This window comes from Lithobates pipiens, unplaced genomic scaffold (genome assembly GCF_037356315.1).
Source record: "Lithobates pipiens isolate NorthernLeopardFrog02 unplaced genomic scaffold, aLitPip1_a1.2 Scaffold_1, whole genome shotgun sequence".
In the NCBI taxonomy this organism is placed as follows: domain Eukaryota; kingdom Metazoa; phylum Chordata; class Amphibia; order Anura; family Ranidae; genus Lithobates; species Lithobates pipiens.
The window spans coordinates 40,399,872-40,412,108 of record NW_027507685.1 but is presented as its reverse complement, the minus strand read 5'-3'; the positions used below and the strand labels follow the sequence as shown (position 1 = coordinate 40,412,108).

At 41.5% G+C, this 12,237-nt stretch overlaps 1 protein-coding gene across 1 annotated transcript in view; it reads left to right on the top strand.

Annotated features, from left to right (window-relative positions):
- Positions 1 to 12,237, top strand: part of F9 (coagulation factor IX) — a 67,596-nt gene that overhangs the window by 39,777 nt on the left and 15,582 nt on the right. Inside the window, exon 7 of the mRNA XM_077490352.1 lies at positions 11,912 to 12,035. Within this exon, the coding sequence (XP_077346478.1) occupies positions 11,912 to 12,035 (124 nt within the window). The remainder of the gene's footprint in view (positions 1 to 11,911; positions 12,036 to 12,237) is intronic.

Here is a 12,237-nt window from a genome sequence, read left to right as displayed (position 1 = left end):
CTGGTGTGTGCATTGAATTATGGGAGCTGTATATTTTTTCTGCCTGATTCATTTTTGAAGGCAAGAGAAAGGCCACACCAAGTACCATATAGAAAATGCAAAACGTCAAAATGATGTAAAACTGCTACTAAGACGTACAGTATTTCAAAATTACAAATAAATATATAAAAGCAGAGAAAGTTAGATTAGGAAACAACTCTGTACAGCATATTGATCAATGCCATTGCCAGTTTGGGCTTAAAAAGTCCATAAAGTGGAATTTGTTGCACCCTGCTATTGAATGATAGGACAGGATGTCAGCGATGTGCTAGAATATATCACTCCCTGCTATACAATGTAATTTTTAAGATAAACTATTTTTGGGAAACACAATATAAAGTGGTAGCATTATACCAAAACCTCTATCTTACCTGCAAAAATAGTGCATGCAAGGTGTGTTGGGATCACAATGCACCAAAGCATGTAACATGCGTCGCTGTAAAGTACACATTAGCTTGTTACTGCAATATGCAGCAACACACGCTAAAAGTGTTGGAGCGATGCTGTGCCATTCATTATGAGTGGCAGTCATTTAGAATGGCACCCCAACACAGCTTGTGATGTACATGCATTGTAGCACAAAGATTAGTGATGGGCTAACATGCTTTGTGGTGCACTGACATAAAATGCTGAATGCAATTTTTTGGGCCCTACTGCAACGCATGCTAGTTTGCAAGATCTGTTGGGGTAAAAGAATAGATAACTTGCGCACAAACCAACAATTTTACAGAAAAAGGCAAGGCAGCCACCAACAGTCCAATGTGCCCCCACACATGATTATAATCAATTAAAATAAATGTGATGCAAGATAAGAAATCAATTCACCATAAGGTGAATCAGCATGCCGTGCAAACAATAGAAAGAATACCCCCCCCCCCCCCCTACAGGGCAGTGACCCCAGTTTACCAGTTTTGCAAAAAAAAAACTAAGAAATAAAATGAGTATAATATCATGAATCACCCAACTGGGCAATGATCCAAAATAACCAGTGCTGTAAGGAACAGAAATGTCCATAAATGTTAAGAAAACAAATCCATCAATATAATAGTAATAGCGTGTATTATTAAATTGATTGATTTTTTTTTTTGATTTTTTTATTCATGTGTCAATGAACGTGTTAAAAATATTGTCTTCACTCTTTGGACATTTCTGTTATATATTTTTAAGTTATGTTATATATTTTGAATTGATATCTGCGGCTATTTAGTTCATCTCTAACAAATGCAGTGGATGATCTGAATATTCCAAGTCCATTACCAGATCCTCCAAGGCTGACATGGAGTCCTCACTGGGGTCTGCCTCATGGTGCATCAACGCCATCTTCGATCCAGTGCAGCCCCTCATCTATGGAATTTGGGAGCGGAGTATCTCTGAGATACTGCGTTACATCAGAGGGGGGCGGGGTCACCCATACGTCACTGGGGAACCCCATGGCTTCCCTCATCAGCGTCAGAGGGGGAGGGGTCAGGTGACGGGTGACCCCGCACTCCTAAAATAAGAAACGTCAGCGCTGGGATCCCTGCAGTGTCTCCGCAGTGGAGACAGAAGACGGATGCATGTATGGACAGCGCTGGGCTGAAAATCACCCGTCGCTGGATCAGATCAGCCATCGCTGGATAGCAAGAGTGGATTACCACCGCTGGAATTTTTTTTATTTTTAATATATTTAATATGGAATTTTTCAAAAGTGTGTTTGTCTTATTTAACCATTTTTACACTTTCTTTGTGAAATGGTAGGGGTACTTTTGTACCCCCTTACCATTTCAAACAGGGGGGGCGGGATCTGGGGGTCCCCTTGTTAAAGGGGGCTTCCAGATTCTGATAAGCCCCCCGCCCGCAGACCCCCACAACCACCGGCCAGGGTTGTGGGGAGGAGGCCCTTGTCCACATCAACATGGGGACATGGTGCTTTGAGGGGTCACAGACCCTCAAAGCATCCTCGTGGCCTGGTACGGTTCAGGGGGGGCACTCTCTCGCCCCCCCCCTTTTCCTGCGGCCTGCCAGGTTGCGTGCTCGAATAAAGGGTCTGGTATGGATATTTAGGGGGACCCGCACATCAAATTTTTTTTTTTAATTTGACATGGGGTTCCCCTTAATATCCATACCAGACCTGAAGGGCCTGGTAATTGAATTTAGGAGAACCCCCACGCTTTTTTTTTTTATCAATGAATGAATTGTCGGCTAATACAGAGAACACTCATTGAGTGTTCTCTGTATTACGGGAGCCGACAATGGAAAGTGATTTTAAAATACTTTTTTTCCTTGCGAAATGACACTTTGTGCAGGGACAGTTCTAAGCAACGGAAACATGCGCCCCTTCACAGGCATACTATAGACACCCCCCAGGTACGAAATTTAAAGGAATATTACACTTTTATTGTTTCACTTTAATCATTATTAAAATCACTGCTCCTGAAAAAAACGTCCGGTTTTAAAACTTTTTTTTTGCATTGATCCATGTCCCCTGGGGCAAGACCCAGGTCCCCAAACACTTTTTAGGACAGTAACTTGCATATTAACCTTTAAAATTAGCACTTAAGATTGTGAACGTTCGAGTCCCATATACTTTAATAGGGTTCTAAAGTTCACACAAAGTTTAGGTCTGTTCGCAGGTTCTGGTGCGAACCGAACAGGGGGGTGTTCGGCTCATCCTTATTTGTAAGTAAGTTTTAGTATTTTGAATTTAATTTGTTGGGCAAGTGGCAGCCAATGGAGGGATTGGCAAGGTGTTTGTAAGGTGGATAAGTCTGGCAGCAGCATTCATGATGGACTGAGGGGGGGATAGTCTATTTAAAGGTAAGCCAATGAGGAGGGAGTTGCAGTAGTCAAAGCGAGAGATAACCAGGGAGTGAATCAGGAGCTTTGTGGTTTCATTGGTTAGAAAGGGACGTAGTTTAGAGATGTTTTGGAGGTTGAGGCGGCAAGCTTTGGGAAGTGATTGGATGTGGGGCTGAAAGGAGAGTTCAGAGTCCAGGATAACACCTAGCACCCTGATACGTGGGGATGGGCGGATGGTTGTGCCATTGCTCTTGACAGAGAAGTCAGGGGAAGAGGCGCGTGGTTGAGGAAATTTTATAAGTTCAGTTTTGGACAAGTTGAGTTTGAGGAAGTGTTGTGACATCCATATAGATATGTTTGTTAGTAAGTTGGTGATGCGTGAGGAGACTGATGGAGTGAGTTGAGGGGTGGAGAGATAGATTTGTATGTCGTCAGCGTAGAAATTATATTGAAAGCCGTGAGTGGCTATCAGCTGACCCAGGGAAGAGGTGTAGATTGAAAATAAAAGAGGTCCAAGAACAGAACCTTGGGGGACTCCGACAGAGAAGGGAAGAGGAGTGGAGGAAGTAGAATTGTAAGTGACACTGAAGGTGCATTGGGATAGGTAGGATGAGAGCCACTGAAGAGCACAGTCACGGAGACCAAGGGAGTAAAGTTTTTTGAGGAGGAGAGGGTGGTCAACCATGCCAAAGGCAGCTGAAAGGTCCAGAAGTAGGAGTACAGAATAGTGTCCATTGGTTTTTGCAGTTAGTAGGTCATTTGTGAGTTTTAAAAGAGCAGTTTCTGTTGATTGTTGAGGGTGAAATCCAGACTGAAGGGGATCAAGAAGGTTGTTTTTAATGAGGTAGTCACTCAGTTGGTTGTAAACCAGGCATTCAAGGAGTTTAGAGGAAAATGAGAGCAAGGAGATCTGGCGTAGGTTGTTAAGATTGGTAGGGTCCAAGGACTGCTTTTTAAGTAGGGGGGTGATCAGTGCATATTTTAGAGCATTGGGGAAAATGCCAGAGGTGAGGGAGAGATTGAATATGTGAGTTAGAGAGTGTAGGATAGAGTCAGATGGTGACCGTAGTGTTTGAGAGGGAATAGGATCCAGGGGACAGGTGGTTAGGTGGGCATTAGAAAGGAGTTTAGCAATTTCATCTGTAGTAGTAGTTTTGAATAAGGGGAGCGTTAGGAGTACCTGTTGTAGTGGGGTCTTAACTGGGGGAGATACCTGTAGAGTGGAGATTGTATCAATCTTGTTTTTGAAGTGATGAGAGGGAAAGAGAGGGAGGGGAGTAAATAACCTGGAAGGTGCATTGGGGGGATAGGAGGAGTCCCACTCCACCTCCCTTGCGTCCAGTAGGCCTAGGAGAGTGAGTCCAATAAAAACCACCTTGGGAGAGGGAAGCAGGAGAAGGGGTATCAGATTCGTGGAGCCAGGTTTTCGGTGAGAGCAAGTAGATTAAAAGAATTAGTGACAAAGAGGTCATGAACAGCGGTGAGTTTGTTGCAGACAGAGCGAGCGTTCCAGGGGGCACAGGAGAGGGGGAAGCTGGTGTTGGGAAGAAGAGGAACGGAGACTAAATTGCATAGATTGCGACTACTGCCAGAGGGTGTAGGGCGATGGGTGTGTTGGGTACAGTTAAATAAGGGAGGCCCAGGGTTAGAGGAAATATCTCCAGCCGTTAGAAGTAGATAAGTGAGGGAGGTAATATGAGAGTACGATTTGTATGAGGGGACAGGCTTCAGTATGGGGGGTTTGTTAGCGAGTGGGCTTAGAGTTAGAAAGAAGTGATGAGTGCAGTAGTAAGGAGAGGGGAGAAGTGATGGCGATATGTACAGATTGTGGGGTGGAGCAGGAGGGGGGAAGAAAAGGAAGTTTGAGGAGTGAGGCTGCAATTGTGAAAAGGAGGAGAGGTAAAGAGTGCATGTTTCAGAGAGGAAGGTGAGATAATTTGGCAATGAGGTCACCTGCAGTCTGCTGTGGATTGCTTTGTGCAAATCGCTGAAGTGCAAGAGCAGAAGTGCCACTTATTTAAAGAACCCCACTTTTTGGGAAGAACCCCCTGTATGTGTAGCCCCCTGTATGTGTTGCCCCCTGTATGTGTTCCCCCGTAAAGAAGACCTTGTTTTTATACTGTGTTGGGTGTGGGTTGAATCTGGCAATTAATCAATCAGGAGGTAATATTGGGCACACAGCTAGCACAGCAAATCTTTTCACATAACATTCAAATTAAAAGAGGAGCAAAAGGCCAAAATTGTAAAGATAAGGGAACCCATAATTTAGGTAAGACTTAATAGCTAAATAAGCATTGAAATAATGTGAGCATGGCTACAGATTGAGTTGAAACAGCAGTGACAAACAGATTTACCAAATAAGCATGTGAGCAGTCAGGCAGTGTTCAGTTTCAAACAAGGTATACGTTCATTACAGAGTCAGTATTGTACAGTAATTTAATACTCAGTCGTTTACATCAACCGGGCCAATCTTTTTCTCCTGATATAAAGAAAAGCTGTGGGTATTTACTCAGCTCATTTAATAATAAAAAAAAGGGCATACTTTGTGGTTAGGATAGGACATTAAAGCATGGAGCTAAAACAGGCATCTAAGGGACCATGAGAGGCCATCACCTGACTTCCTGGTGATCCTCATGACTTCACTAAACACAGAAATATGAATACTACATTTTCAATGTTTAGATTTTGGCAATGCTGTACAACAGTAAAATCTGAAGTTGCACAAGTACAACTTAAGTCATCTGAAAGTTAAAGAACAGTTTAATTGTGAAAAGCAACAGTAAAACTATCATTGGTGGCTCCTCAAGAAATGGTCTCATTGAAGGCCTCAAATGTCTGTGGGCCTACTAGTCTGTGGTTAGCTAAAGATATACATACAATACATTTGCGGATTTTAAGTATCCCCATGGTTTTGCATTAGCTGGTGCATAAGGATTGTACTTTACGCCTTAACACTCATCTCCCCAACAAATCACTTTAATTGAAAATGGCACGCAATAAATGTAATCAATGCTTCAAGACTTATGCATAATCATCTGTGATCAATAAGAACCAGAAATGTTGCTGAAAGAATCAGCGTTGTAATGCACTTGGTTAAAACTGCTGAGTTTAGCAAAGAAATGTGAGTTGTAAATAAAGTGGATGTGTGCAGACTGGGCTAATCTGCCACGAAGAAGAGACTTATGTATTTAGATCAGCCTAATAGCTGCCATATTCATTTACAATCAAATGTTCCTGGAAACTTAGATCTTAATGTTAGGCTAGAACATGAAGCTGCAGAAAATCATTAGCTCTCTCTGCCATGATTTACTGCTTAGGCTTAACTACCTAGGTGTCAGCATTAGTCACTAGCAGCCACATTATAAGAAAGACCAACAGTTGTGCGTAATTAGAGATCCCCGACACAGATAGGAAATGATGTGCTTTTTACAAGTGTTCCTCAGCAGCACAGGGAAAGGGTGCAATCATTGATGTGAGCAAATCATACAATGGTACAGCAGGGACCCAGAGAATAAGAGGGCCCATCAGAACTGTTATGAGGGAGGAGCGGGAGTGTACTGCCAGAGCACCGGGTTCAGATGACCAATGACATCACAGGAAAAGACACTAATGACATTAAGGAGAAGCTGCTGGCACAAATGGAATCATCATTTGCAAGATAAGGAAAAAAGAAGCAATGTGGGTGCACATTTCAAGCCAATTTGCTAAATATATGATTGAAATTTACAGTATATAGCCATTGAATAAGAGAACAGTCATTTGGCTATTTGGTATTGCAGCTAAAAAGCAATGTAAACAACAGAATGATAAAGTTCCCCGTTGCTATAAAAGAATACAGCATATTATCATTCAATATTTCATATACGGTATATCTGATTAAAAAGAAAGACTTTCTTTTAAAATATATATTTTTTTATATTCCTTATCATGATCGTTATAGAAAGAAAATATGTACAAAATGACTATGCACCTCTCTTTGTGTGTGTGTGTGTGTGTGTGTGTGTGTGTGTGTATACAGTATACATATTGTGATACTGAGGGATTCAAAAAGCTCAAAAACAATCTGTGCAGTCACTAAACCCACTGTTGTGAAAATGATCCCACAAAAAGCTTTAATTGCTGCTAAACATCACAAAGTGCTTTCACTACACCCCATAACATATACAGTATGTCACAAAAGTGAGTACACCCCTCATATTTTTGTAAATATTTTATTATATCTTTTCGTGTGACAACACTGAAGAAAAAAACAAGTTATTTGGGGGGCACACCTTAAAAGATTTATTAAAGATGATGCAGCCATAAGACCATAAAACAGAAAAAAATATTACATGCAAAAACGACCTTTACTTCCTGAAAGGTTATTTAAAACACCTAAACATTTTGAAAAAATATGGGGATTTGGTCACACCATATTGCTATATGGTGCTTAAGCCCACTTACTGCGACAAAATACCCCATTGTTAGTGGGTCCTATTCTATCTATAGAATGGGAGATCTTGCTTCTATGAACCATGGGAGAAATACACTCCTCTATATGGGAGAACTAAAGGACTCCACCTATGACAGAGGTGGACATTAATGAGAGGCAATGATGAGGGAGTGGGGTGCTCCTGCCCAAAAGGATTTGGTCAGAATCCATACAATATACAAACAAGATATCTCTCCTCATGACTACAGTTCCCACAGTGCAGTGCTGCCTGACTCAGGCTATTAAACTCTTCTGCTCAGCAGCTCCCTCCTCTTGCTGAGACAGCTGCTAACCAGTTGATCATCACAGGGCAGCAGCTACAGAGAGCAGCTGCAGCCAGTGTTTCTCTCACCCTCCATTCTTAACCAAGTACCTGGGTACACCTGTATATCACCATGCTCTGTGGTTCCATCCCTCCATCCCTATATTACTTCTGTGTCCTATAAAAGTCACTGTAAGCCTGTAATACAATACATTTGTCAGAATTAAGTCCTTGCTATACTGCTTTATTACAGTGGGCACTAAAGCCCCATACACACTATCCATTTTTCTGCTGAGTTTCTCCTACAGATTTACCAAAACCATATAATATGAGGTCAAACCTTAGCCCTTGTACACACGGTCGGAGATTCCGACGGAATGTGTCCGATCGGACCGTTTTGTGGGATATTCCGACTGTGTGTGGTCTACATCAGACTGTTTCCGTCGGAGTATGCGACGGACCAAGTTTTCCAACTTGTTGGTAAAATTTTCTGACAAAATGCTCCAATCGGACATACTCTGATCATGTGTAGAGAATTCCGATCGGACAAAGTGCCACGCATGCTCAGATCAAATTCCTACACCAAAGCTATTAGCTAATAGTGTGAACATAGTCCCGTCGTAACGAAATAACGTAATCGTGTCGGATTTTCCGACAACTTTGTCCGACCGTGTGTATGCAACAGTTTCGGACAAAATCCGTCGGACAAAATCCGACAGATTTGGTTGTTGGAATCTCCGACCGTGTGTACAAGGGCTTAGGAGTTTCAATTTGTACGCAATCAAGCAGGCCCTTGCACTACATGGTTTTGGTAAACCTGAAGGAAAAAAATCAGCAGAAAATCTGATAGTGTGCATGGGGCATAAGAGTGGCTAAACGGAATGCTGTTACAGGGGGAGCTTCTACTATAGAAACTAGTCATCCCCATGGTATTCATTCACTGTAGTGTACTTATTGAGCAGCAGTATTGTCACCCTAAAGCTGGGTACATAGACTAATGATGTGGAAACACTGCTCAAGGTGTGAGCACTGCAAGTCTTATGTTGTTTCCAAAGCAGAGGTGCTCACTCGGCTCGTCTCTGAGATCAGCAGGGAAAAATGGATGAATGGGGCAACACTCCAGAAGGATGCCAAAATCTTTATTGTAATGATAAACAAATAAAAGCATTTCACACAGATAACACCAGTGTTATGAGTAAGTGCTTTTATCTGCATGAAACGTGGTGACATTTTTATCTCCTGGTGCTCGCTGTGCTGTATATGCTTTTATTTGTTGATCACTACAATAAACATTTTGGCATGCTTCCAGGGTGTGCAGCCATTCATCCATTTTTTAAAGCTGGGGAACATACTGTCAGTTTTTTCTTTGTTTAGCCAGGGGATGAGAGATTTCTGCATCCACACAAGTGCCGGGACATTGTATTCTGACAGCGAGGACTTCCCGATGTCAGAATACACTGATCAGCTCTGCAGCCAAATGGCTACAAGCCACAGGGTGCACAGTACAGCACTGGATTTCTGGCAAGATCAATGGGTATTGATAGGGAGGCAGTGTGTGTGTTGGGTGTGTGATTGATGGCCACCACCGGTGCAAGGAATAGTGAGCCATAATGGATGAACAAGGGATCATACAAGGGTCCCTTTGGTTGTAATAATCAGCTAGCTATAAATATCCTTTTACATAAGCTGTTTACAGAGAGTGGTGTAAATGAGAATAGATCCATTATTGTAATTTTTCAAGCAGTAGGACATCTCAGGCAATAAACAGAGATAACTACTGTGGATTTTGTTATATATTTGATTTCAAGAGAAAACAATGAAGGGATAAACCTAGGGGATATTTAGTTAACACATTCTACTCAATCACTGGGCTTTCTGTTCCAATTAATTTAGGGAAATGGAATTTGTGATTCCATTTTTTATATATTTTAAATGAGTTGCTTTACCAATTCACATTTATGTTATATGAAATCACTTGAGGTATTAAAGGCAATCTGTCAGCTAAAAAGCAGTCTATGGACAGGCAGCAGTTTTTGAATTAAATAAAATAGCAGGTTTTATCCTAGTCCCTCCGTGTATAAATTAATGTTAGATTGTTCTATTACATTTACCCAGAGAGTAGACATTTTTAATAACTGCCTGCAGTGTCTAAATACAGAAAATGCTGACAATTGCTTTCTATTAAAGAAAAGTCAGAGATTTAAATAATGGCAAGTCACTATCACAGAATATTACTAATTATTACTCACCAATGGATTTTCAGTGTGTTCTGCATTGAACTAACTGCATTAGGCTACTTTCACACTGAAAGCGCTGACTATTAGCGGTAAAGCACCGCTCGTTCTAGAGGCGCTTTACCGCTGTTTAAGCAGCATTTTATGCGCTGCTTTTTGGCTGCTAGCAGGGAGCTTTTAACCACAATTACAGCCAAGTTCACATTGCATGACTCCAGATCAACTTTCTTTGCAAACATTCTGCAAGTCTGCTGCAAGTTCTGGTTCAGTTATGTTGAGCAATAGTCATCCCACCACAGGGGTCACTGTGACTTGCAAAGCTCCTGCTGTTGACTCACCACATACAAATACAGCCTCTGTATTTCTCTTGCTAGAGCCTTGCCATGCAAATTTGCTACAAAATGGAAAAGTGTAAACTAGAAATTGGGCTTGAAGTTCTCTGCAAGTGTACAACTTGCCAAGGGAAAGGTGCAGGAATTTAACTGACTTACAATTCCAGACTGCCATGAATTCATGGCAAGTTATCCTTGCTATCTGGGAAGTATTATGAACTTATTATATGTGATAGATTTGCTTTAAAAAAAACCTTCAACTGAGAGAAATACAGAGGCTGCTCATGACCTCCTTCTGAAAATGATTGTTGCTTTTCTGTCATGTTGATGCATTGGTTTCAGTACTTTCCAAGTCAATGATCTAGAACAAACATGTCAAGCTAGAATGAAGACTGAGCTCCAAATCTGCATACTTGTTCCAGGTTAGTTAGCTAAAAATTCTAAAGTCATTGGATCACTATGACAGTCAGAACAAAAAAGCCAGTTATGACAATCTCTATACATCTTCATTGTAAGTTCCCCTTAAAGTCATGCTAAACTGTTTTTAAAAAAAAATCTAAAGTATGTATGAAGCAGGTGCAGTCTATTTTCTCCACTGCATGTGGCGCTTGTCCGTAGCAGCAATGCAGATGGGATAGGAAATCAAGGGAAGCTATGTTTTTCTCTGATTTCCTTGGTCACATGGGCAGTGATCTGGTTGGATGCACATGCCTCATGTGACCATGGCAGCCATCTTAGGTCAGGCAGAGTCTATTTAAGACTTTTGACCCTGGTTTTGGTGTGCGTTGTGCGAGTGGGAGCGGTAGGGAAAGGTTCCAGTCGAGTAGGAAGAGAGCAGGGTCTACATCTACCTCTTCATGAAGCTGCCCCTTTTGGGTGTGGACCAGCCAGGCCACACTTCGCTCCTCATGGCAGATGCTTTAGGCATCCCAGAGTCTTCTGACCACTGTCATCCTCTGCATGCCTGTACATGGCTCCGGATGGCTTAGCTCCCTGCTGGGCCTGTTGTGCTGTTGACTTACTGTTCAATACTAAGTTCTTTGCAAATTGGGACTCTATGTATTTACTGCCTGCCACACAACACTTCACCTACCAAACATGTACCTTCATTACTTTCAGCCTTTTCCAAATCTCCAAGTTCCTTTTTTAGCTTCTGAAATCCGACTTTCTGTTAGAGTGCGGCTACACTTATTCTCCATGGTCCCACGGTATGTTGGAATATAGCCACCCTCTCTTACTCTCTCCCAAGATTGACTAAGGAATAAGGACTATGGCATTTCTAGTGTGAATAGGGCAGTGCACAGGACCACAATTACAGTAGCATTCACTGCATGTTCCAAACTAATGGACGTGGGGGGGGGGGGGGTGAGCTTTGGGTGCTCATAAAAGACATTGCAAGGAGGCAGAAAAGCAAAAGCAAGAAACAAATTCATTAAAATAGAATACAGAGGCATTAAGCAGTGTATGTGTATGGATTAACCTCTTCAACAAATTACAATCCATGGAATTAATACACCAGATCTGTCATGTATCAAATTATTGTACTATTGGTAACCACCAGGAGGTGACAGAACCCTTCTACCTAAATCTTACAGGCTAGAAACCTAATTTTAGTACTATATATTCTCAATATATTTTTGATGTGATGTCTTTAGATCATACAAAAAATGTCTTTATCAAGTGTTTCTGGCAAAAATCAGAAGATAGAGGATGTGAAATGAAACCATGTTCAGTCTCAGTCATGGTTCTGTACAAAAATTAAGCAGTATTACATATTTGTTTCTGATTTCCACAGGTTCACTTTATTGATAGGAACAGGGTCGGTTTCTGCGGTGGATCCATAGTGAATGAAAAATGGATAGTAACTGCGGCCCACTGCTTTGTAACAATTCCACTTGGCAAGTTTATTGTAGTGGCAGGTAAGTCCTATTTCATTTAGTTGCAAATTTTAACCAAATAAATAAATCTAAGATAATAAAATAATAAACAGTAGTTTAGAAATCATGTGTACACCATGAATACAGCAAAAATACTATTTTATTAGGGTCCATGCACATGTGGCTTTTGCTGCAATTTTCTATGTCTAAGGCGTAGAAAATGCCTATAAAAGTTCTGTGTGCA